This window comes from Notechis scutatus, chromosome 13 (assembly GCF_049901735.1).
Source record: "Notechis scutatus isolate UNSWTSFEM ecotype Mainland chromosome 13, rNotScu1.2, whole genome shotgun sequence".
Taxonomy (NCBI): Eukaryota; Metazoa; Chordata; class Lepidosauria; order Squamata; family Elapidae; genus Notechis; species Notechis scutatus.
Genome location: NC_142021.1, coordinates 1,671,703 through 1,697,289, shown reverse-complemented (window position 1 = coordinate 1,697,289; position 25,587 = coordinate 1,671,703). Strand labels below are relative to the sequence as shown.

Sequence of the window (25,587 nt, the reverse complement as noted above, 5' to 3'; positions counted from 1 at the left end):
TCAGAACATGTGAGTGTGTGTGTGTGTGTGTGTGTGTGTCCGTCCCTGCGTGTCCTTCGCCTTCCCTACCAGACCGTGTGTGCCCCGACTGCACTCCCGAGCTCTATCCCCGCTGGCCCGGTTCCCTTCTCCCGCCAATCAACTGCCGTTTCCCCTCCCCTCTGACACCGTCCAGGTGGACGCGCCCCGCATCCTCGACAGGCTGGGGAGAGAAAGCGGGGGTGGGGGGGGTGTCTGCCCTTCTCCGAGGCTTCCCTTGGCGATCTGAAAGTCTCAGGTTAGGGAAAAAGCCAAGCTGCCTAGCAACCTCTTTTGAGTTGACAGGGATATGCGGTGCTTCTGTCATGGGGAAAATGGAAAATGCGTGGGGAGGGAGGGAGTTGGGAGAGGGAGGGAAGGGGATAGAGGCTGAAGGAAGGAAAGGGAAAGGGAGGAAGGGAAGGAAGGGAAAAGAAAGGAAAAGGAAGGAAGGGAAGGGAAGGGAAGGAAGGGAAGGAAAGGAAAGGAAAGGAAAGGAAAGGAAAGGAAAGGAAAGGAAAGGAATGAAAGGAAGGGAAAAGGAAAAGGAAAAGGAAAAGGAAAGGAAAAGGAAGGAAAAGAAAGGAAAAGAAAGGAAAGGAAGGGAAAGTGAAGGGAAGGGAAAGGAAGGAAGGAAAGGAAAGGAAAGGAAAGGAAAGGAAGGAAGGAGGAAGGAAAGGAGAGGAGAGGAGAGGAGAGGAAAGGAAAAGAGAGGAAAAGAAAGGAAAGGAAAGGAAAGGAAAGGAAAGGAAAGGAAGGGAAGGGAAGGAAGGAAAGGAAAGGAAAGGAAAGGAGGGAAGAAGGAAAGGAAAGGAAACTCAACTGCTTTCGGCTTTGCAACTCAACATCTGTCTTGCAAAACAGCCTACCTTGTCTGGGTTTTGGGCACGGGAATTTCCCAGCGCTTGGCACGCCATTAAAAAAGCGCTTTCCAATATCCAAGAAGCAGACAAGAAAAAGCTTCCAGGCAGAGGAGCCCTAGACATCCTGCAGGAGCCCCTTTTCAAAATACAAGTCCTCCTCCTTCCCTCCTTCTCCTCCTCGGCTCACGAAGCCTTCTCCCCCTTCCCCCCACCCCACCTTTTCCTCTAGGTCCAGCCGAAAGGGATACCCGCTGGGGGGGGGAGGGAGGGGGCTGGTTTGGGGAGCTTCAGCCCCAGCCCCCCCCACCCCCACGGAAAAACTTGGAAGCAGAAAGCAAACTTGGGACGTGAGCAGCCCCGGCTGGGTTGCGGGAATCTCTCAAAGATCCTCTTGCGGTTTGGGATTATATGGATTGTTTTTCTTTTTAAAATAAAACGCCAGTAAGGGTTAGGGTACAGCGGAGTTTATTCTGAGGACATGGCTGGATACAAACGAACCATCTGCCTATATTGTAGTCTTAAAACGGGGACTTGAATTCCAGCCCCCCAGCCCATATTCTTAGCTTGAGCCGAATGTCCTTTAAATGGACGGATTGATGCAGAAAAAGGGTTTTTCCTCCTGTAGCAGGGAGAGGCTAAGCCGTGTTATCCATAAAAGCATGCACACCCCTCTTCCAATCTCTCAAACACGAAGCATTATCGTTCCGGTATGAAGCAAAAAAAAAAAACAACCCAATTTTTTGAAAATGTGTAGTTTCCCCGGCTTTTTCCTCCAGCCTTTGGCTCTCTTAAGCTTGAAAGCCGAGCTCAGCCTTCCTACTTTGCAAACCCCTCTTCTTCTTCTTCCAGGCACCCAACCTCATTTTCCCATCCTTACCGAAGATTTGCGTGATTTGCCCCTGTCCATCTCAAGCTTCCTTCGGAAACAAGCCCCCTTTCTCTGCCTCCCACCCACCCACCCCAAAAAGCAAGTTTTTCAAACCCCACCAGGAAGCCTTGATCAGACAGGGGGGGGGGGAGAAGACCAGGGGGGCTCGTTTCTTTCACACCCCATAAACCACCTAAAAGTCAACCTCCCCCGCTTCCAAGGATCCTTAAGACAGGAGTTTTAAAAAAAAAAATCTTTGGAGGGGGGATATTCTGTTGTCTCTTCCAAGGCCAAGGCTTTGGAAATTGAGGAGGGGGCACAGAGGAAGGCTTTTCTCTCCGCAAAGCAGCCTCTGGAGAGATGCCTTTGTGCTGACCTCTAAGGCTTCCTCTGTAAGGCTGGAGTCACGTGGAGGAGGAATTCAGCCCCCCCACTTCTCCTGCATGGATAATCCCTCCTCCTCCTCCTCCTCCTCCTCCTCCTCCTCCTCCTCCTCCTCCTCCTCCTCCTCCTCCTCCTCCTCCTCCTTCTTCTCTTCTTCTTCTTCTTCTCTTCTTCTTCTTCTTCTTCTTCTTCTTCTTCTTCTTCTTCTTCTTCTTCTTCTTCTTCTTCTTCTTCTTCCTCCTCCTCCTCCTCTCCTCCTCCTCCTCTCCTTCAGCAGACAGAAAGTGGGTGGGTGGGCTGGTTTGTTCAGCACAGCCCAGAACGCCTAACTTTTCTAAGGGGCTCTTGGCTCCTGAAATGTACTCAGGCCTCCATCTTGGAAGGGAGAGGCCCCCTCCGGCCTCTTTCTTTCCCAGTCCCCACCAGCTCATTCTCCGACCCCCCGGAGGCCCCTTCTCATGTGCTTTTGGTTTTAAAAAAAATAATAATAATACTACCAGGGAGAAAAGGGGACGACAGATAAAACTTAAGAGATTTCACCTCCAGCATCCTGAAGCCCCCAAGCACCATCACCCTTGTAGTAGTCCCAATCTTTGGAATAAACAAAAAAATTGGGGTTCACTGGGGAGGAAGGAAGCCCCCTGAGCTTTTCTAAGGGGCCTGCATTTCATTTGTATTAAACGACGGGTGTGTGTGTGTGTGTGTGTGTGTGTGTACTATTTCAGCATCTCTCCTGTGTTTTGTTTTTGGGGGGTTTCCCCCTCCCCCCCAAAAAAACGATGATGGAAGATGCTGAAAATGATAGAGGGGAAAAAAATGAGAGGGTTGGGGGGAAAAAAACCCCATAAAAGAAATGGAAGGAGGAGCTGAGAATGGGGAGAGATAGATGGTGGCCTTTTCGGAAGATGCTGCCTGTCGGAGGCAGCACTGAACTTGATGGGGGCAACCTTGCATTTTCTGTCCTTTAATTGCTCCCAGATTAGAAGGCAATGAAAGGGCCACTTTGCATAGCTTAAGGGAGGGCTTGTCACATTTTTTTGTGGTGTGTGTGTGTTCTTTTTCTGATGGCATAGGAGCGGGGAGGAAATTCCCAGCTGGATCTTCTGCTAAAAACTGCCCTTTGCCTTTCTTTTTTCTTTTACATTTTCCCCAAAGCTACGACACGCATTTGTTTTCATTTGGATGTCACTGTACAGCAAACATTTGCACAACGTGTAAAAAAACGCAAAAGACTTGTGTGCGTGTGTGTGTGTAAGAGTGCAGAATTTTACGCCAAAACGAGGAGATAAAATAACAGAGAGGCAACGAGAGGATAACAAGAGGATTCCTTGCTCCTCTTCTCCAACTACAACAGCAGAATTTTAGATTTTCAAAGAGAAGCAACCCCTTTCTCGTCTACAGCAGCCTCTTCCGAATGCAGATTTCAAGCTGTTTTTAGAAGGAACCCCCTCAAAAGTCAGCTACAGCCTCCATCGTCCGGGTATCCGACCGAGATTCAACTAGCACAAGTTGTTCTCACCAACGCGGCACACACCCTTGCAAAGATGTCGCTGCGTGAATGCAGACCAAATAACCCTCCGTTCTATTCTACCAGCTACAAAGTTGTGTTCATAAATCACCTGCAGCCAAGAGCCACACCTGTTCATTCAAAACTCGCAGAAATTTTATATATATATATATATATTTTTTAAAAAAAGAGGCAATGGTGAATGCTTTCAAGGTCAAACATCTTTTGCAGAGGTTTCCTTCAGTTTAAGTCCTCTAATAGTTAGGATTTAAGGACTCAAAGGGTTGCCCCAAAGATAAGACAATGCTGGCAAAAGGATCCCCATCATCACAAAGCATTCCAAGCAATTAAGGCCACAAAAAACACCACAGGGCAGAGATTCTCCTCCACACACACACATACACACACACACACACTGCTACCCTCAGGGAAAAATAATCTGCTTCCTTATCTTCTGGCTTCCCAACCTTATCTTCTGGCTTTGTTTTGAAAAGTGGGGTGGGGGGTGGGAGACAGGAGGGTGGCAGGAGGGGCAGTTAGCCAAGCTGAACAGAGAAAAAGCAAACAATCTTTTTTCTCCCAGCCAGAAGCTTGCAAAGACCCCTACAGACTCCATAGGATAAAATGGTGGGCCAGGATAGAAAAACAACCAAAAGGAAAAATACTGCGGATGTGCCTTAAAATTGGCTGTGTGCATGAACACAGGTGGATTGTAAGGGGTCTTTGGGGTCAGGAGGTAGGAGCCCCACTCTTTGCTAAAAAAAAATAAAAAATGCACAGATAGGGAAATATCAGAGGAGGAGGGAGAGAGAAATCGCAGTGGCTGCTTTCTCTCTACCCGCCCTTCTCTCTCTCTCTCTCTCTCTCCTTCTCTTTCTCTCTCCCACTCAGTTTTGCTCTGAGCTGGAGATCCTCACGTAATTTCCTTCTGCTTTGGCTACAGCCTCCATCGCACATTGGGGGGGGAAAAAAGCTATACCTCTTCCAGCCTTGATTGAACAGCTAAAACACTGAGCGTTTTCCCCCAGTTTGGTACCATCAAGGTCGCTTATGAACCAGAACACAGGACTGGGGTTTGCAAATATATATATGTATGTGTGTGTGTGTGTGTGTGTGTAACTTTCTCAATTGTTTCTCAATAAATTAATCAGGGACTTTCATTAGTATAACAAAGTGCGGCTAAATATCTAAATCTGTGTTGTTGTTGTTTTCAAATTAAACCGTCCTGGTTTGTTTGATTTATTTTTAATTCATTTTCTTTCACCTGACTTACAAGCAAATAAGAGCGATGAAGGGGTCCTTTGGTGCTCTCTGAGCTTGGTTGTTGTTAGGCAGATGTTTCATTACCCAACTATGTAATATTATCAGTGCTAGAAGGGAGTAGGATTTGTGGAGTGGAAGAGGAGGAGGAGATGGGGCGGGGAGGAGGACTGTGGGGTCCTTGGTTTTTATTTCATTACCCAAATCAGGGGTGTCCAACCTTGGCAACTTTAAGACTTGTGGACTTCAACTCCCAGAATTCCTCAGCCAGCTTTGCTGGCTGAGGAATCTGGGAGTTGAAGTCCACAAGTCTTAAAGTTGCCAAGGTTGGACACCCTGACCTAAATCATCTGGGCTAGCCAGCTTTCCTCATATGGACAAATAACACCCTCAGACACTGTAAAGCAAGGGCCTTCAAACTTGGCAAGTTTAAGACTTGTGGACTTCAACTCCCAGAATTCCTCAGCTAGCATGACTGGAGGAGGAATTCTGGGAGTTGAAGCCCACAAGTCTTAAAGCTGCCAAGTTTGAAGATCCCTGATCTATCCTCTATCAATCATCTCTCTCTCTCTCTCTCTCTCTCTATCTGTCTGTCTGTCTGTCTGTCTGTCTATCTATCTATCTATCTATCTATCTATCTATCTATCTATCTATCTATCTATCTATCTTCTCCATCTCCATCTCCATCTCCATCTCCATCTCTATCTATCTATCTATCTATCTATCTATCTATCTACCTACCTACCTACCTACCTACCTACCTATCTATCTCAAGGGTCTTCAAACTTGGCAAGTTTAAGACTTGTGGACTTCAATTCTCAGAATTCCTGAGCTGACATGACTGGAGGAGGAATTCTGGGAGTTGAAGTCTACAAGTCTTAAGGCTGCCAAGTTTGAAGACCCCTGCAGTGTAAACACAAAGTTACTTTTTGGGAGGGGGGAACAGTCAAAAACAACATTGGTAGAAGGGTTACCGCTTGAGAAGTATTTGTTGGGACACAGAATTAGGGAAAGGAAAATTGCAAGTGATTAAAAAAAAGAGCAGTGAAGAACCTTAAACAATTTACTGGAACTTGGAAAGCTTGGAAAGCTTCTTTGCGCTTCTGGACTTGGAAGGATATCTGGATACAGGCAGCCTTCAACTTGCAACCACGATTGAGCCCAGAATGTATGTTGCTAAGCGAGACAGTTGTGAAGTGAGTTTTCTACCACCTTTCTTGCCACGGTTAAGTAAATCCCTGCAGTGGTTAAGTTAGCGACATGGCTATTAAAAGTGAAGCTGGTTTCCCCGTTGACTTTGCTTGTCTGCCGGTTGCAAAAGGGGACACGGCAACCGTCATAAATACGAGTCAGTGGCCAAGTGTTTGTATTTTGATCATGTGACCACAGGGATGCTGCAATGCGCTTGTAAGTGTGAAAATGTGGTTATAAGTCACTTTTTCCAGTGCCATTGTAACTTCCAACAGTCACTAAATGAATGATTGTAAGTCTCCAATCCTGGAAGTTTTTAAGAACAGATGGACATCCATTTGTCTGAAATGGTATGGCTTGAGCAGGGGGCTGGACTAGAAGACCTCCAAGGTCCCTTCCAACTCTGTTATCCTAATTCTATTCTAATTCTAATGCTAATTTGTCTGAAATGGTAGAGCGTTTCCTGCCTGAGCAGATGAGCAGGGGGGCTGGACTTTTCTCGTGGTCCACGAGAAAATTTTGGTGGTCCCAGGACAGAGACCCTGGGAAAATCCCCAAAACAGTCTGCAGGAATATCCCCCACCGCATCTTTCTACCAATCGATCGTTCTTCATTTGGGATCGCAGGATACCCTCTCCCCACCCGCCCCCAGGAACGGAGCTGTAAAGCAGGTTAGTGAAGCAACGTGGCTGCCTTGGAGGGTGTGTGTGTGTGTGTGTGTGTGTGTGTGTGTGTGTGAGAGAGAGAGAGAGAGAGAGAGAGAGAGAGAGAGAGAAAGAGAGAACATCATTACCAGCCCTCGGAGGTTAGATTGGATCTCTCTCTCTCTCTCTCTCCCACCAACATCAGTCAAAATTCATATTAGTGGTCCGCAGGATTTTAAATTATGAGTTTGGTGGTCCCTGAGGTGTAAAAGGTTGGCGACCCCTGGACTAGATGACCTACAAGATCCCTTCCAACTCTGTTATTCTGTTCTGTTCCCTATTCCTGAACATTTTACTCCCTCTATCCGAAAAACAGAGCCACACATAAGCAAGTAAGAACCGCAGCACAGTTCCTTTAACGCTGTTATGTACGAACCTCCAACTCACAGCTAATCCTGACATGCAAGCATTTTTGTTGCAAAGTTTAAGAAAGGATCCAGCGATCCACTTGGCAAGGCATGTTAAACACAAGCAAGCGATCCAAGAAATGTCTTTATCCCCACGGCGGTACCAATTGAAAAAGAAGAAAACCCACAAAGCCAGAGGAAAACAGTTTGCAAGAAGGAAAAATGGTCTTGCAAGAAGGAACACAACAAATCCACAACAGGGCAATTAAAATAGGGGACACCTTTTGCGATGGACGGACTTTGTGTTAAGCAACCTGTTTACCGCAACAGAAACACAAAACAAGCAAGGTAGAACAATACACACAAATCTTTGGCTTGCCCTGCTGACATCACAGCAATTCAGCCAATCGCAACCAAGGTCCCTTCCTATTGGTCAGCATCTCTGTAACACAGAAGCAGCCATGTCTGTCGCAGCGCCAGCTTGTCACCAAATCAGAGTTCCAAAAGAACAACCATTAATTGTCACGACCACACAAATCTGCACCGTCCCAACGTTCAACAAGGGATGCACAAAGCTTCTCTGAATTGAAGACTTGCGGACACTCCACCACCCCTAGCTTTAATCATAATTTAGCCAGGAAATCTGGACTTACTTTTTCACTTTGGGATATTTCATCTCCAAAATGGCATTTGTGGACTCCGTCTGTCTTTCCTTTAAATGCCGCGGCCACATGTTGTCCACCCAGTCTACCAAATCCACCTGGAAAAGACCCAAAGCAGAGTTAAGGTAGGAAATGGTAGAGAAAAACTGACTCCCTTGGCTAAGGATGGTCTAGGTCACCCGAAGCTCAACAAAAATGCTCTCATTGACCCCCAAGCTCAATTAGGATGCTCCCATTGACTGCCAAGCTCAAGTAGGAAGCTCTCATTGACCCCCAAGCTCAACTGGGATGCACCCGTTGACTCCAAGCTCAACTAGGATGCTTCCATTGACTGCTAAGCTCAACTAGAAGCTCCCATTGACCCCCAAACTCAACTAGGAAGCTCTCATTGACTCCAAACTCAACTAGGATGCTCCCATTGACTGCCAAACTCAGGTAGGAAGCTCTTATTGACCCCCCCAAACTCAACTGGGATGCCCACGTTGACTCCAAGCTCAACTAGGATGTACCCATTGACTCCAAGCTCAACTAGGACGCTCCCATTGATCCTCCAAGCTCAACTAGGAAGCTCTCATTGACCCCCCCAAGCTCAACTGGGATGCCCACGTTGACTCCAAGCTCAACTAGGATGCACCCATTGACTCCAAGCTCAACTAGGATGCACCCAATGACTCCAAGCTCAAGTAGGATGCTCCCATTGACTTTCAAGCTCAACTAGGATGCTCCCATTGACCCCCAAGCTCAACCAGAAAGCTCTCTCCCATTGACCCCAAGGTTTTACCGCTCAGTTAGAAACTCCACTTACAACATTGGGACGCTTGACAATGTTAGCTAGTTTGGTGTGGCTGAATTCCAGGCTGATCATGTTGTACAGCTTCTCACGCTCTGCCTCGGGGGTTTCGTAGTAGCGCACAAATTGAGCCATGCTCATTTCAATGCCTTTTTGGGTATTCACATCCACCACATCCACGATTCGGCGGCTCCCTGGGAGAGTTTGGAAAAGGTGAGAAAATACAGCAGAGGTTTTTATTCCTAATAAAGACGTTAAAAATAAACATGAGAAAAACTACGGTGGGAATCAGAGCTACTCAAACTGGCTGATATTTCTGGTTATCAAGAACATCCCATAGGTTAACCCAGGATAAGTTTGATAATTGGTTATTATACTGGCTTTAACTTTGGAATAACAGCAAGATTCCCTATTCAAATTTAACTTTTAATCAGTATTTTCCCCTAAACAAGAAGGAAGCAGACACAGAGAGACTTTAACTACCAAAATTTCCTCCAATTTTCAATTCTCAGACATGGCTCAATTCTGCAAAATACAGAATTGGGTGCAACTGCAGCCTGCAACCTCGGTTATGTATTTTTAGTTTAGCCTTTCCCTTGCCTAGTTTATGCATAATACCCTGTTCGTTCTTTTATGTAAAAAAAAAACAACAACACCTCAAATCAGAACATCATTTCTGCATTATGGAAAGAGGCATAGAAACTTACCCACAAGCATCTTAGCGTCTTGGACAGTGAAGTTGGGATCCGGCATCCTGAAATGATCAAAGGCGGAGGGATTAAAATCAAATGCAAAACAAGAGAGTCGCAATCACAACAGCATCAGACTGCCCCCGGTTAAGCAGCAGTCACAAGGACAGAATTTAAAAACCTCACTCGTTTGCAAACTGGGAATATCTCCTCCGAATTTGGAGGTTTCTCTTCTGCCTCTAAAGCTGGCAGCCACCATCTTATCTATGTTCCCCTCCTTTTTTCCTTCCTTCTTAAAAAAATCCCTTTTATGCTAAAGCGATGAATTCACAAGGCAGTCCATTACCACGAGCATCCAAACTTCCTTCTGCTTTTTTGACCCCCTCAGTGCCATTTTTTAAAAATAGTTGATGGATGGATGGGCCTATTTGATACGGATGGTTAAACTTTCCCATTAGGACCGTTCTCCTTATCACAGCTTTGACCAACCTCAGTGTTCCTATAGGACAATTTGAAGATACAAAAAAGATCAGAGATCTTGAATTATCCCAAGGATCATCTTTAGAAGGATAGGGGTGGGGTTTTTGTTTTGTTTTGTTTTTATTTTGTTTTGCATAGCTATCCACGAGTTCAGTACCAGTTCCGTTCATAGAATTAGAAGTTTTCAAAGTTCCCCAATTCCTAGCCAGACTGCAAACCTCAAGGTAGCCCTTTCTCTTCGTAGGAAGAATAAAAGTCACCTATGTATGACTTGGGCAGCTGTATAATAAACAATAATAAATCTTTTCTTCTGTAGCATTTTTCCTCAAGTTAAGAGAAAGGGGCTTTGCCACAGTTGAAAACCTACCACGCCTATCATTTATCCTATTATTTATCTCAGCTTGGTTATAAGACTAGATAAAACAGGAGTTTCCAACTTGGGCAACTTTTAAGCCTGGTGGACTTCAACTCCCAGAATTCCCTAGCAACTCCCAGAATTCCCCAGCAAAGCTGGCTGGGGAATTCTGGGAGTTGAAGTCCTCCAGGCTTAAAAGTTGCCCAGGTTGGAGACCCCTGAGATAAAAGACACAGGATGATATAGATTAAGAGTAGAGTGGTCTTACTTAATTCCCAGTCCAGTCTTACTTCGGAAGATGAGAGGGACCTTTAGCGCTTCCTGCTGCACGTATTCAAAAGTGAAATCTGGGGAGAGGAAAAAAAAGCAGAGAAGGTCAGAAACAGATCAGTTGTAAGATTTCAGCCCTTAAAAAAAAAAAAAAAAACTTGGCAAATATAGGTAGCCTTTGGCTTACGATCATATTCAGGCTCATCAAAATTTCCACTGCTAAGCAAGGCGGTTTTTAAGGGCGTTGCGCACCCGATTTTCTGAGCTGTTCACCACGGCTGCTAAGCGGAGCAGTTGTTAAATGAATCAAGCAGCCGTTAAGCCAATCCCAGCTTTCCCATTGACTTCGCTGCTGGGAAGATCACAAATGACAATCATATGACCTCCGGGTGTGAATTTTGACCACCTGACCGTGGGAAATGGTGCAACTGTCATTACGTGTGAGAAGTGGTCTGGTGTATGTTACCTTTTTGGGGCGGCTGGCAGCTTTGAACAGCCCCTGGACAAATGGTTGTTAAGTCAAGGACTATCCGTGGAAGAAATCAACCTTTGTTAAGAGTAGGTGTTGAGTGGTAGCCATAATGTTCTTTGTTTTTAGCTTAGCAAGTTTGAACTTGGGACACCAAGTTTAGTTTTGCAAAGCAAAATTCTTCTAACCTCCTTCCTCATACTTTGTCCTTCAGCCGAGTTGACAAAATGATACATGTATGGTTTAAAAACAGGTTTGTTTTTTTAGCGCTGGTTCTGTAATTTTACATTTCTTTCCGGCTCCGTTTTGAGAATTATATTCATGTATCACGTTGTATCCTCTCCCTCCAAAAGATGTCAAGCGTGGGCTGGCTTTGTCCTTATCCTAATAACTCTGTGCCTCTGGTTTTTCTTCTTCACAAAAACCCTGCAAGGTAGGCTAGGATGCTACCAGCAAAGGGGACAGATTCGAGATTAACCATCGAAGTTTCCTCTCAAGGAGACTTGAGTTCAAGGTGCCAATAAGCTCTTGACCGTCTCTCCCTGAATTACATTTTAATCGGCAATCGCTCGAAAGTTAAATGAAGTTACAATCGATGGAAACCCAAGTTAAATGTTTTAAAAGGCTGTTTTTTTTGCAGGAAAAAAAAAACACTCCCCAAAATCCTAAGAAAATTCAGCAGGGAGCTAGACCGGATAAACGAACTGAGGACTATTTTCTGGGGAAATATACTTAAAATGCCCATTGAAAAATAGTTTCTATAAGCTAAGAGACCCCAGAGAACAAATTAACCAGCCAGTTCTAGCTTCTCCAGTTATTTGGCACTACAACTCCCATCATTTCCAGCCGGGCTCAAGGTTAAAGCCCATCCTCCCCAGCCAGGCCCCAAGACCAAGCCCACCATCCCCAGCCGAGCCCAAGGCTAAAGCCCATCCTTCCCAGCTGGGCCCAAGCCAGCCCATCTGGAACCTCCGCCCTCCGAAACCTTAAGGAGAGCCTTAAAAGCCACCAGAACCCAGACTACAAAGCCCATCACTCTCCCTGGGTGACGGCTTAACCCTCAAGTCTGAGGAAAAATATTCCAGGCCTCGGAGTCCTCAGCGCTTTCTGAGGTGGGTACTTGAAATGGGGGAGGGTTTCCCCAATTTTGTCTTTTGCCCAGAGACCCTCACTGTCTCCCCCTCAAGGGCTCAGACCTGAGGGGATCCCCTTTGGGGGCTGGGGGGGCAGCAGTGGGGAAAGTCAGGGTCAAGGGAAGGTGGGCATCCAGAAGACCCCCAAGAGGAGGATTTAAAAAGGGGGAAGCTCAGGGCCCAAGTGGGGGGGGGCTGCGAGGCGGGGGAGAGGAGAGTGGGGGGAGAGCCGCTCCGCCTTCCTGGCCTAGGAGCCCGCCTCAGCCACTTCCCCGGCCAGCCTCGGTGGCGCCACCGGATCCCCGGCCCCGGGGGTGGGTGGCGGGAAATACGAAGCCGGCCCGGGCTGCTGCACGTGGGGAAGGGGTGTGTGTGTGTGTGGCGGCCTCTGCACTCACCTTGCCCGTCCATGGGCCGCACGAAGTCCCCGCGGTAGCTGCGGCTCCTCAGCTTCTCGTCCAGGTTGAAGCCGCGCACGCTGACAATCTCCTCCACGTCGGACAGGTCCTCGTTCTCGTCGTAGAGCCGCCGGCCGATGCAGCGCTGCACGGGAAGGGCAGACAAGGCCAGGGCGCGTCGCTGGGGGAGCCCAGGAAGGGGCCCGCGGGCGCCCCGCTGGGGAGGGAAGGAGGGAGGGGGAAGCCCCGCGTGGGCGTGGGAAAGGGGGCACCGCCATTCCTCCCCCTCCTCCTCCCCACTTTTGCAGTGGGGTAGGTTGCTCTCCTTTGCGACCCCAAACCCATGTCTGGGGTGGGGGGGCCGTGCGTGTGAAGGCGGGCCCGGCTTTGACTCGGATGTTTCTCGACTCGGGGGAAGAGGGGGGGAAACACACCAACTCCACTTATTGCACACTACCCTGGCAGGGTGGGCTTCTTGCATTGGGGCCCGGGAGGATCTTCTGTCCCACCCCCTCAACCCGTTCCCACGAGCCCTCTTCCCCACCCGCTTCCCTTAGCAACGCAGGATCGCCCCAAACACGCGCCGGGGGGGCGAGTCAAAAGCAGCCCAAACAGCCTTTTTTTACGTAGGAAGCCGCGCAGGCTGCCCGAGTCATACCGGAAGCCGGCCTTTTAGAAAAGCACAAGGCGGTTATGTAACACGGGGGGTCCCCGCCCGCAGTGCCCCCTCCCCAAAAAGCAACCCCCGGGGTCCCCTTTCCTTACAACCCCGTCCCCAAACGCTCGTCGTTGCTATCCAAGCCGGGCTGGGCTTCCCCAGTTCCCGAACGCGGAAGTTTTGGGGTGGGAAGGGGGGTCTTTTCTGCCCACCGGGACCGACCTGAGGATGGGAAGAGTGGGGGGTGGGGGTGGGGGGAAAGAAGGGGGGTTAGGAAAGAGTTAAGCCTGCTCGCCCCCAAAGGGGCAAGAGGGAAGGCCCAGATTCTTCTTTCCTCCCCGCCACCCACCCACCCACCCAAAACAAGGCGGAAAAAGCATCGCATGCGAGGACGCGACTTGCGCGCCCCTCCGCCGTTAGGATCGGGCTCTGCTCCGGCGCAGCGGCAGGAGGGGAGAAGAGGGAGGGGATCCACGCACGAGCCTCCCCTCCCCTCCCTCCCTCCCTCTCTCTCTCTCCCCCCTTCCCACCCAGCCGGTAGCAAACCCAGGATCTCCCCGCGGCTGGTTTAAATGCCCAGCCGGCGCGCAGGGCAGCCCCACATCTCGCCCACCCACCCCCCACTCCCTCCAAACGGGGAGGGGGGCTCTTTCCTCTCCTGGATCTCCCCCCTCCCTCCCTCCCTCCCTCCCCAAGCAACCCAGCCGGGCCGAGCAAGTACACACCAGCCTCCTGGGCGAGCCTCTTTCTGCCTCCATGGTCTGAACACTCTCATCTCTTCGAGAGAGTCAACAGTTCCTCCTTTGGGTCCTGCTTGCAGAGGTCGGAGGGGCGGGAGGGGGGTTCCTGCCGGGCTGGGCCCCAAAACTGGGGCGGGGAGGGGGGAACCGAGAAAGAGAGAGAGAGAGAGAGAGAGAAACCCCCGGAAAATTCCCCCTTCCTCCCCCCTCCTCTTCCTCCCTCCCTCCCCTCCAATTTAGAGGCTTCCCAAATAATCCAATTCCCGACCGAAAAAGCCGCCTGTCGCCCCCCCGCGAGGGTTGCAAAGGCCATCCGGGTCTCTCTCTCTAAAGTTTTGCTCTCACCCCCCCCGGGCAATGAGCACTTTCTTTAGGGGCGGGGGGCGTGAAGGCCAGGGAGGGAGGGGGCCCCCAAGCAGCTCCGAAAGCAAAGGATCGCTCAGCGGGGGTGGGGGGGAAGAGAGGAGGAGGAGGAGGAGGAGGGGAAGGGGTGGCCGAGGCTTTATTTGTGTGTGTGTGTCTGTGTGTGTGTTTTTCTGCTTTTTGTAGTGGTTTGTTTGTTCCTTTTGCTTTTGGCTTTCCCCTCCCCGGAGGGGTCTCGGTTTTCTTATGCAAAAAAAGTCCCGCGAAGAATCCTTTTTATTATGATTTTGTTTTCCCCTCTCCCAACCTTCGGCGTGCAAGGAGGGCGGGGGAGGAGGAGGAGGGGGGCGGCAAAAGGAGGGGAGGGGGCGCGCAGAGGCGTCACGCAGAATCCCCGGAACATAAACAGTGGGGCGGGATGGGAGGGGGAGAGAGAGAGAGAGAGAGAGAGAGAGCAAGCAAAGGGAAAGCCCGGATCTGGGCGCTCAGGATCGCTGCCTCCTCGGGGGCGCAAGCAGGCTGGGAAAGCGCGCGAGGGGATCGCCGGGCGGGGGGAGAAGAAGAGATCGGGCGTTGTGGTCGAATCACGAGTCTCCCCAGCGCGCAGGCGCTGCAAACTCGCCTTGCAAAAAAAAAAGGGGAAATTGGGTGCACGCGCGTGCATGCACGCACAACTGGGGAGTGGCTCCTTTTTGTGGGGGGGAGGATGGCTGGTGGAAGGAACGTCCGGGTCTTCTTTGCAGCTCGGCTTCGCCTTGCCCCGCGTGGAGTGGGGAGGGGTCTGATATGGGGCGGAGGGGGAGAGAGAGAGAGAGAGACCCTGCAGGCCGCAGGAAGAGGAAGCCGGAGGCTGGGGGGCCCAAATGTCGCCGCCTCTTCCTGGGTTGGCGATCCTCGCCCTTCTCCTCCTCCTCCTCCTGCCCGCAGCCAGTTGCAGACGCGGAAAGGGGCTGAACGCACGTGGGAACGCTTTGCCCACCCGAGTTGGGACCTGCATCTTCGGGGGCGGGGGTGTGTGATGCGGTTGGGGAGGGGAGGGTAATGGAGCGCGGCAAGCTCTGAGTCCCCCGGGTGCTCAGAAGCGCGGGTGGGACGGCTTTGCCCCCCTCCCGGCTCCCTCTGTGGGTTTGCGTGGGCGGAGAGGACCCCGCGGGGCTTGGAAGCCGCTTTCGCCACGGGAGAACGGGGCATCCTCGGCCGAGCCCTCCAAAGCTGGATTGGGAAGGGAGAACTTTCCCCAGCGTGTGGATCGGGGGTGGGTGGGGGTCCCACGGACGTTTCCCCACCCGAGTGGCCCTGAAACCTTCCCTGGAGACCCCCCCCCCCCGTTCCCTGGATTTCACGCCCCTCTGCCCAAACCTTTGCATTCCTTCCTTCACCTTCGTTAAAAAGAGCCCAGAGACCGTAGCTTTTGGAATGAGGTGGACCTCAAAATATGTCAGAATATAATAGTCATAACAGTAATAATCACCCCACCGGGGGATGGAGACCAGGTTGGAACACACAAAACCCAAGCTGTGGGAGATCCCTTCCCATATAAACCATGATTTCCAGCTTGGCCCAAACTTAAGTTGCATCGGGGCCCGCCACAAAGTTCACACCGAGGATACCTTGCCAGAGGTCTCCAACCTTGGCAACTGTAAGACTTGTGGACTTCAACTCCCAGAATTCCTCAGCCAGCTTTGCTGGCTGAGGAATTCTGGGAGTTGAAGTCCACAAGTCTTAAAAGTTGCCACGGTTGGAGACCTCTGTTAAATGTAGCCCACCCTGGTTACTCTCTCGGGAGGTTTCATTCTTCTACCGATAAAGATTGGCAGCTCCAGGGATGGACTTGTGGGGGTCCTCGGTTCCGTCTGAGCTTGGGGGGGTCTTCCTTGCAGACGTTTCGTGACCCAACTGGGTGGCCTCGTCAGGGTCGGTGGGGAGTTTTCCACCTCTTAGCACTGCTGATGTTACCCCGTTGGGCCATGAAACGTCTGTAAGGAAAGCCCCGAAGGAAGAGAGCACCCAGGACCCCTCCTCAGTCCTCCTCCTTCCTCAAACCCCCCTCCCCTTTCTACTAGCACCATGAAACGTCGGAACGAAACCCACCAGGCTCACACAAGGACCGGATAGACGACCTCTTCTTCCCCTCCTCCTCAACCGCCCCCCCTCTCTTATGGCACCCAATTGGGTCATCAGAAGTCTGCACGACCCACCCACCCCCGCAGTTCAGAGACCACCGAGGACCCCTCGTTTCAATCTAGGGCCAAGCCAGCCGGTTAGCTGGGGAAGGGGAGGGGGTCTCCCAGGGGCTGGACTCCAACTCCCATAATCCCCGGGCGAGCCTCCTGGGAGTCGCGGGTCCGCACAGCTGGCAGCGGCGGGAGGAAGGGAGGAAGGGCTCGGGACCCCCCTCCTCTCCCTCCCTCCGGCCCAGGGCTCTCCGCGCGGGGGTCGTTCCGGGCCGGGCGGGTGTCCTGGGCGGGCGTCCCATATCCGGCGCTGGGCCGGCCCCGGGGGGCGGCGCGGAGGGGCGGGCGGGCGGCTGGCAGGCAGGCAAGCGGGCGGGCGGGCGGGCGGCGGAGCTGAGCGGCCGGAGCGGCAGCCGGGAGCCGAGGGGCGAGGGCGACGGCCCGGCGGGGCTGAGGGCGCCCGATGAGCCTCAACGAGCACTCCATGCAGGCGCTGTCCTGGCGGAAGCTCTACCTCAGCCGGGCCAAGCTCAAAGCCTCCAGCCGCACCTCGGCGCTCCTCTCCGGCTTCGCCATGGTGAGCGGGCGGAGGGGAAGGGGGAGAAGGAAGGGGCCGCCGGGCAGGGCGAGGGGGCCGGTTGCAGAAGCGCCTGGGCCGGGGATGATGGGCCAGGGAGTGCGGGAGGGGGCTGGGGAGCCGGTTGCAGAAGCGCCAGGGCCGGGGATGATGGGCCAGGGAATGCTGGGGGGCCGGTTGCAGACGGGCCGGGGATGATGGGCCAGGGAGTGCGGGAGGGGGCTGGGGGACCGGTTGCAGAAGTGCCTGGGCCAGGGATGATGGGCCAGGGAGTGCGGGAGGGGGCTGGGGAGCCGGTTGCAGAAGCGCCAGGGCCGGGGATGATGGGGGCCGGTTGCAGACGGGCCGGGGATGATGGGCCAGGGAGTGCGGGAGGGGGCTGGGGGCCGGTTGCAGAAGCTCCTGGGCCGGGGATGATGGGCCGGGGAGTCGCGAAGGGTTGCAGAAGCGCCAGGGCGGAAGAGCCCCCTCTTCTACTTGGGGAGGGGGCTAAGGCTTGTCCCTCCCGCGGGGGAGGGCTCGGAGGAGACTTTGGGGACGGGGAGCAGCCGTGGCCCCTGGGAGGGGGCTGCAAAGGGGGTCCGCTTAGCGCCTCCGGGGCGGGGGGCTGTGAACGCGTGCAAAGTTAAGGGGAGGGGTCCAGGCTTAGCCCCGCTCCTGCAGGCGTCAGAACCGGGAACTCCGCGAGTCCCGATTGCCCCTTTGGGCCCCGGGGTTCCCCTTGCAGGCCCCCTCTGGTCCCGGGCGGGCCCCTTCGCCCCCCCGCGGGTTGTCCCCTCTTTCGCACGTGCAGGAGGAGGCCCGCGTCTCCGGCGTTTGCAAAGAGGGCTCGCTCGCTCGCTCCGGGCTGGCTAAACAGTTGAGTTGGGTTGCAAAACTTTTTCCCCTCGGATCTTTTCTGCTTCCCCGCCATCCGTCCTGGAGGGTTTTATTATCCCGTTGAGATTTGATATCCCTGCTTTTTTTACTCGTATTGATTTGTTTCCTCCGTTCGACGTTGTTATTGGGTTATCAGATGAAATAAGATACAAAATATGAATAGGAAAAGGGGGGGTGGAGGCTGAGGGAAGAGAAGTGAGCGAGGATAGAAGAAAAAGAAGCATTGACTTCCGACTCTGTTGCAGCACAATAAGCCTTTGACATCACATCACAACTTTTTTTGCCTTTTCATAATAATAGGACCAAGCCATTTCTATAAAGATCTATCAGTCTAATCGGTACTTTAATTTCTTTGTTAAATTGATTTGCTTGCCCATCTTATCGGCAAGGTGATTCTGGGTGGCTTAGGGTGTTGAAAATTATTATTTTATTGTTTATATAGAATAATCCCTCCTTCTAGTCTTCCCCCTTCAACAACAGTCCTGTGAGGTAGGTTGGGCTGAAAGAGGGAGAGGGAGAGGGAGAGGAAAGAAGGAAGGAAGGGGGAGAGGGAGAGAGAGAGAGATTGGTCCAAAGTCACCCAGTTGGCTTTCATGTCTACGCCAGGACTAGAATTCACCATCTCCTGGTTTCTAGGCCAACATGACACCCAACTGGTTCTGCCTATGTGTGAATACTCACTTACAGGTTACATAGCATGAGGGGCTGCCAAGCTGGCCTCTATCCCACTAAATGGGTTTTCTGGCTCTTCCCAAGCTGGAAATTTCTGGGAGGGGGATGTGGCAGTATCATTTCCCAGCATGCTTGGCAGAAGGGATGCTTCTCTAGGGAATTCTGGGAGTTGGAGTTTCCAGATTCAGAGGACTCTTTGGGTGGGAGTAGGCGAAATCACCACCTTCCCCCTAACCCATTGCAAAGTGTTTGGTGGTTTATTTTCTTTTTTTTAAGCGCTACATTCAATGATTTTTTCCTGCTCCAGGCCAAGTGGTTTCTTGCAGAAACAAAACAACGAGAACCCCCTGAGCAAATGTCAGAGCTTGCGGTTGAAGACACTGACTGTCCATACCTCCAAATTAAAAATGTGGCATTCATGTCCACAAAAATCAATTTAGCAAACTTGGTTTCTGGCAAAGGGCTTTAAAATATAGGTGACGAATGTGACTCTTTGCAAAACTTTTGCATTGTAGATTCAGGGTTTGTTTATTCATGTCAGAAGCGTCGCAGTTAAAATGGGAGCATGCTATATGACAGGGGTCCCCAAACTTGGCAACTTGTGGGCTTCTAACTCCCAGAATCCTCTCGCCAGAATCACCTTGCCGATGAGATGGGCGAGCAAAATCAATTTAATAAAGAAATAAAAGTATCATTTAGATTGATAGAACTTTATAGAAATGGCTTGTTCCTATCATAATGAAAAAAGCAAAAAAGTTGTGATTTGATGTCAATGCCTTAGTCTACTGCAGAGGTCTCCAAACTTGGCCACTTTCAAGACTTGTGGACTTCAACTCCCAGAATTGGAGCATAGTTGGCTGGAGAATTCTGGGAGTTGAAGTCCACAAGTCTTGAAGGTGGCCAAGTTTGGAGACCTCTGCTATATGACATAAAATATAAAATGCAGGATTAAAATACGCACAAGTTCAACAGATCTTGCCCAGAAACTAGCAACATTAATTGCGTTCGGTTGCGTTGTGATGAAGTCCTCAAGTGTATAGATAGTCCTTTGACTTGCAATGGTTCATTTAGTGTCCGTTCAAAGTTAAAACAGCCCTGGAAAAACTGGCCTTCTGACAAGCAAAGTCAATGGGGAAAGCAGCTTCATTTAATGACCGTGTTACTAGCCTAAGAACTGCAGTGATTCCCTTAACAACAGTTGGCAAGCAAGGCCATAAAATGAGACCAATGCACACCTCATTCAGCAACAGAAATATTGGGCTCAGTCGTAAACAGAGGACTACCTGTACGCAAAGGGTACCCAGGTGTTGTTTGTGTGCATCGATTCAGGGTGAACTGGACATTTTCAGAGTAATGTCGGCTTGCTGCTAATGCTTCTGGGAAGAGGCCGGTTTGGTTTAAGCCAGGCTGAGCCCAAAGGTGACGCGGCTCAGCCAAAACTATTCAGTTACAGAACAGCTCAGCCCGTTTACATCCGACTTGATTCGGTATGGTTCTCACATGACGGAGGATAAATTCCAGCCTGCCCTGGAGAAGCCCATCTGTCTATCTTCAGAGCAGCCACTATTTGAAAATGCAGTCGTTTCAGGTTTTTTTCCCCCCCAAGCGTTCAAATAAATAAACTTGCTTTCTTTTGCAGCTGTATTTATTTTGTTCTTAAGGCAGCTGACTTGTCGCTAGAAGTTTAATTTCCTTTGTTTTAAAAAAAAAAGTTGTTGTGATTCCTGGATAAGATTTGCCAAGTTTCAGCCGAGCAGAACAGGATATGCGTTCTGAATGAAGGCCGTTTCGGCAGAAAGGGGAAGAAGCCACACTGCCAAAAAAAGGTCTCTTCCTTGTTGTATATTTTTGGACTGTTTGTTCCAACAAGGGTTTTGACCTCGGAAGGTGCTAAGGAGAAAAAAGGCCTCTCTGTTGTAAAAACCTTGCAGCTTTCTTGGCTTAAAGAGACTCTCGGCTTCAAAGAGAGAGAGAGAGCGTCGCTCTTATTTTGGTTAAATAAGACGGAATAAAACACCGTTGATTGAGTGATCGATTTCCTTATGCGGTAACACCCCCACCCCCCACCCCAAACAAAAAGGCATTATGAAGGTTTAACACAAAGTGTGAAACATAGCATGGATTTCTTTTCAGGTAGGCCTTGACTTATGTCTGTTTGTTTAGCCAAAAGTTATGATGGTGCTGAAGAAGAGGGACTCGAGGCTTGGTCCTCACTCTGATGACCATTGCTCTAAGTGATTGCAATCCGGGCATTTGGCAACTGGCTTGCCTTTAGGATGGACACAGTCCTGGGGTCACGAGATGACCATTTGTGGCCTTATTACAGGGGTCTCCAAACTTGGCCACTTTCAAGACTTGTGGACTTCAAGACTTGTGGAGTTGAAGTCCACAAGTCTTGAAAGTGGCCAAGTTTGGAGACCTCTACAGTAGAATAAGGCATTGACATCAAATCACAACTTTTTTGCTTTTTCATAATAATAGGAACAAGCCATTTCTATAAAGTTCTATCAATCTAAATGATACTTTTATTTCTTTATTAAATTGATTTTGCTCGCCCATCTCATCGGCAAGGTGATTCTGGCGAGAGGATTCTGGGAGTTAGAAGTCCACAAGTTGCTAAGTTTGGGGACCCCTGTCATATATGTCATATAGCATGCTTCCATTTTAACTGCAATGCTTCTGACATGAATAAACAAACCCTGAATCTACAATGCAAAAGTTTTTCAAGTAAAAACCTGAAATCACCTGATTGTCTAGCAATCTTGGCATTGAATCCCCCCCCACCAAATTGGCCAGATTATATTTTAGCATGCCACTAATGTTGGTGGCAGAGCATTTTAACTCTTGATTTTTGTTTTGTTTTTTTCTTCTAAAAAAAAAAGTTTTCCATCTGGGGGAAGAAACCACCTTGTATTCTTCTGATGTGTAATCTATTTGTTCTATCTCAGTTCCCCTGCAAAACTGGGGGAATGTTGTTTTTTTTTGGCAGCGGAATAAAAGCCGGAAGTGTTTTTTTCTATTGTCATTTTTTTTTCTTTTTAATTGGCACGGCTAATGTTTGGTTTCAGGCAGCTTTTTAATTTCCTTTGTACCTCTTCAGGCCAGATTGAAAGGTGTCTGTGTGTTTTTTTTCCTCCGTTCCTAGCTAAATTGAGCCCGCCATTCGATAAACGCATCAGAGCCGATTCTCTTAGCGTCGCTGGGAAAAACCGTCGCTGGCTGCCACCCAAAACTCAAATCGATCTGAGAGCAATTCTTTTTTCTTTTCTTTTCTTCTTAGCTGGAAGAGGAAAAGGAGGCTCCCAGGGTGTGAATCGGAGGCCGGAATTGTATAATGCTAGAAAGAGGAGGGAGGCCTTTTGGCAGTGGTTGGTCTTTCTCTGTAAAGCAAAATTGACTTTTCCCCCCCCCACCGCTGTTTGGAAGCCTTAATGGGGACAAGAAAACAGCAGATGCAAACAAGGCTGTTCCATACGAAAACCTTTAAATACTGTACACTTGTGGCTTCTGCAGATGACATAAAAATGGATTGTCTTGGACATGAAACTGGGGGGAGCCATCACCAAGAAGTCCCCCAGCTCCACAGCAACTTGTAAAGCCGATTGAAAGTTTTCACCCCTCTGCATTCACCTTTCAGAATTCAAAAAAAAAAAAAAAAAATCCTGAGCAGCAAACTTTGGTGACATAGATAGTAATGTGGGTGCTTTGTAGTCCTTTGATGCTACCTACTTTATGAGAACCCAGTTTTGGGCAAGGTGGAAATTCAAAGTTTAGGGGGTGAACATCTCAACCACCCTCCCCATTGGGGAAGGAGGAGTTTTTAAACTTTGCTGAACATTTAAACTTTTGTTTTTCTCCTTCCTTTGACAGACATCTGCTTCCTTCCTCTTTCTCCAAAGCCGGTTTTGCTCTGGCGATCCAGATATTTGAACACTTATCTTTCCTCCCTATAGTTTTGGGGTCTTCACTTGGGTTCTCCAGCGATGTTGATTTGGGATTTGATGTGTTGTGCGAATCTAGGCCCTTCCCTTTGGCAAATGATGGTGCGCTTGACTAATCATGGTTAGATAAAGCTGGATTTTGCATGAGATGCAAAATAGGATGTGAGCCGTTAATTTTATTGATGGACTGCTCTGAATGCTGCATGCTAACCAGAGTTATATTGGGGTGTGTGTTTTTGTTGTTGTTGGTTTGTTTGCTTTCCACACCAAGGCGAATAGGGTTCAATCACGGTTAAGGAATTTCCTGTATCGTATAAACACATTTGTGTAAGTTTCTTTTCACCTTTTATTCTCCTTGGTGCAAGGAACTAAAACAATACCCATATGCAATTACTGGGAAACAACCACTCATCTGAAACCTTTCTCAAGAATTGCCCACGCAGTTTCAACTCTGTGTAAGCAGCGATGAGGTTCATATCTTTTCTTGTTTCCCAGTAAAATGGGACTTCTGAAGAAGCTTGATTTCAGGACCAGGGTTTCACGCTGTGACTTTTTTTTTCTCTAAGGTTCACAAAATCCCAGCTGATTACTCAGCCTGGACCCTAAGTAAAACATGTAGATGAGCTCAGAGAAGACATTTCCTCAAGCTTTGGGTTTGATCGCAGTTCTTAAGCATCCTAATAATATTGTTTTTACCAGTTGCTCCTTCTGAACAAGGAGATTCCCTTCAGGTCATAATGTTGAGGGCCCACAAAAGCTGTAGGATGACATTCTCCTGAAATACCAACCCTAGATAACAACAACAAGGCCAGCTTGGAAGGCTCTCAGCCTGGAGAACGTCAACTGCAGTAGACCTCAGACCAATGGGACGGCTCACTTTGTCCACGAACTAGCTCGATCCCCGTGCTTCACTACGAAACTATGTGGTCGGGCTTAGTTTGGGGGGAGGAAAATTAAGTGGGGAAATTCTGCCTAGCAGCATCCATTGGTATTCATCTGGCTAGCATCCTGTCATTGTGTGAGGGAGTTGAGGGCTGTTTGGAAAGTGAAACGGTACTTGCTGTGTGAGCAAAAAGGAGACAGCAAGGAGCCTGGGCGTGGCTTAGCTCAACTGTTCTGGACTAAAGCTGCTTGGTGTTCTGAAACTAAAACTGAAACTTCTCTGCTTGTGTTTTGCCTTTGGAAGAGATTTCTTTTTTTCAGGTGGGGAGGGGGAGTAGAACTCCTTAGCATCAGAGCGCGTTAATAGTAACAATATAGGAAATACTAAATGCTCTGATAGTCATTTGGAAAAATCCTTTCTTAGTGAGCCCCTAGAAGCTAAGAGGAACATATGTGCCAAATTTCAAGTTTGTAGGCTTTATGGTGCTGGAGATTTTGTGATGATTTATTTATTTATTTTTGTCAATTGCTTACAAGTTAATAGGTATAAGTATATATATAGTTATGAATACATGAAATGGGTACATATAAGAAAAATAAAAGAAACAATAGGACAGGGACGGTAGGCACGTTGGTGCACTTATGCACAACCCCCTACAGACCTCTTAGGAAAGGGGTAAGGTCAATAGTAGACAGTCTAAGGTTAAAGTTTTTGGGGTTTGGGGAAGAAACCACAGAGTCAGGTAGAGGATTCCAGACATTGACCACTCTGTGGCTGAAGTCGTATTTCCTGCAATCAAGTTTGGTGCGATTAACCTTGAGTTTGTATCTATTGTGTGCTCTTGTGTTGTTATGGTTGAAGCTGAAGTATTCATTGACAGGTAGGACATTGTAATGTATGATTTTATATACTATATTTAGATCGGACCGAAGACGGTGTAGTTCTAGGTTTTTTAGGTCTAGAATTTCGAGTCTGGTGGCATAAGGTCTTCTGCAACGGGTAGAGGAGTGGAGAACTCTTCTTGTGAAATATTTCTGGACTTTCTCAACTGTATTATTATCAAATACGTAATGTGGGTTCCAGACTGATGAGCTGTATTCAAGTATTGGTCTAGCAAATGTTTTGTACGCTCTAGTTAGTAGTGTGATATTACCAGAGAAAAAGCTCCATAGGATTAGGTTAACAACTCTTAACGCCTTTTTGGCTATGTAGTTAGTGGGCTCTAGCACTTTAGGTCATGATGATGACCTATCATCATGCATGAGCGGTCTTTTGCTCTTATATAGAGAGATAAAGGGGACACCACCAATAAGGCCCTGTCGTTCAGCCTCCAAAGCTCTTTCAGAACCTTTCCTTCGTTGTCTGCTCCATTCCAGGTGGCCATGGTGGAAGTCCAGCTAGACGCAGAACACGACTACCCTCCGGGACTCTTGATAGCCTTCAGCGCTTGCACGACCGTCCTGGTGGCCGTCCACCTCTTTGCCTTGATGATCAGCACCTGCATCTTGCCCAACATCGAGGCCGTCAGCAATGTCCACAACCTCAACTCCGTCAAGGAGTCGCCCCACGAGCGCATGCACCGCCACATCGAGCTGGCCTGGGCTTTCTCCACCGTCATTGGGACCCTGCTCTTCTTGGCCGAAGTGGTCCTTCTCTGTTGGGTCAAGTTCCACCCGCTGAAGAAGAACACGGGCGCCGACATGCAGGCGAGCAACGGCACCATCACCGCTGGCGAGGCCGCCGCCATCACCTCCACCACCATCATGGTCCCCTTCGGCGTGGTCTTCATCATCTTCGCGGTCCACTTTTACCGCTCGCTGGTGACTCACAAGACGGATCGGCAGTTCCAGGAGTTGAATGAGCTGGCCGAGTTTGCCCGCTTGCAGGACCAGCTGGACCACAGAGGGGACTCCGTACCTTCTCCCAGTGACCGTTTCGTCTAGAAAGCGTCGAGGAGATCTAAGGTGGTGGAGCCCGCCCGTTTCTCCTGACCTTCCCGAATTTGTCTGAGCCTGTAACCTTTGTGTAAGGAGAGGAGTTACAGGAGCGGAACTTCTTAAAGAGCTTTTCAGAAATAATAATTAAACCAATAAAAGGCAAAAGAGTGGCTCTCTCGTCACGTTGTGGAATGCCAACCTCTGGGAGCCCTGTCCATCCATCGCCCACCGTTTTCCTGGCCCTGCCTTCCCTTGCCGTGAACCGGGGCTGTTTCCCTTTGAAATGGCGGTTCCTGAGAATTAGAATTCTTTTTATTGCCCAAGTGTGATTGGACACACAAGGAATTTGTCTTCCATCAACAGAGAAAATAGGGA

General features: G+C 49.5%; 3 protein-coding genes across 6 annotated transcripts in view; 2 read left to right on the top strand and 1 right to left on the bottom strand.

Moving 5' to 3' along the window:
- The window catches only part of KDM2B (lysine demethylase 2B), a 41,263-nt gene extending 27,376 nt beyond the window's left edge, over positions 1-13,887 (bottom strand). For 2 of the 4 annotated variants that reach the window (XM_087942934.1, XM_087942935.1), the window contains exons 1-6: positions 13,772-13,887; positions 12,389-12,533; positions 10,387-10,465; positions 9,302-9,348; positions 8,610-8,788; positions 7,796-7,902 (exon numbers count right to left, since the gene is read on the bottom strand). In XM_087942934.1, the coding sequence (XP_087799060.1) occupies positions 7,796-7,902; positions 8,610-8,788; positions 9,302-9,348; positions 10,387-10,465; positions 12,389-12,533; positions 13,772-13,804 (590 nt within the window). In that variant the 5' untranslated portion in view covers positions 13,805-13,887. Of the gene's footprint in view, positions 1-887; positions 977-7,795; positions 7,903-8,609; positions 8,789-9,301; positions 9,349-10,386; positions 10,466-12,388; positions 12,534-13,771 lie in introns of those variants that run through there. The other 2 variants (XM_087942936.1, XM_087942937.1) reach the window with 2 other exon arrangements.
- On the top strand, positions 13,749-25,390 carry LOC113424909 (calcium release-activated calcium channel protein 1). The gene is made up of 2 exons (XM_087942945.1): positions 13,749-13,868; positions 24,652-25,390. Exon 2 carries the CDS (start codon positions 24,658-24,660, stop codon positions 25,216-25,218), a length of 561 nt encoding a protein of 186 aa, XP_087799071.1. The 5' UTR covers positions 13,749-13,868; positions 24,652-24,657; the 3' UTR covers positions 25,219-25,390.
- Positions 16,703-25,587, top strand: part of TMEM120B (transmembrane protein 120B) — a 29,313-nt gene continuing 20,428 nt past the window's right edge. The window contains exon 1 of the mRNA XM_087942942.1: positions 16,703-16,900. Within this exon, the coding sequence (XP_087799068.1) occupies positions 16,787-16,900 (114 nt within the window). The 5' untranslated portion in view covers positions 16,703-16,786. The remainder of the gene's footprint in view (positions 16,901-25,587) is intronic.

Excerpts from the sequence above, each read along its gene's own strand:
- LOC113424909 (XM_087942945.1), top strand. The coding sequence starts at position 24,658 with ATGGTGGAAGTCCAGCTAGACGCAGAACACGACTACCCTCCGGGACTC.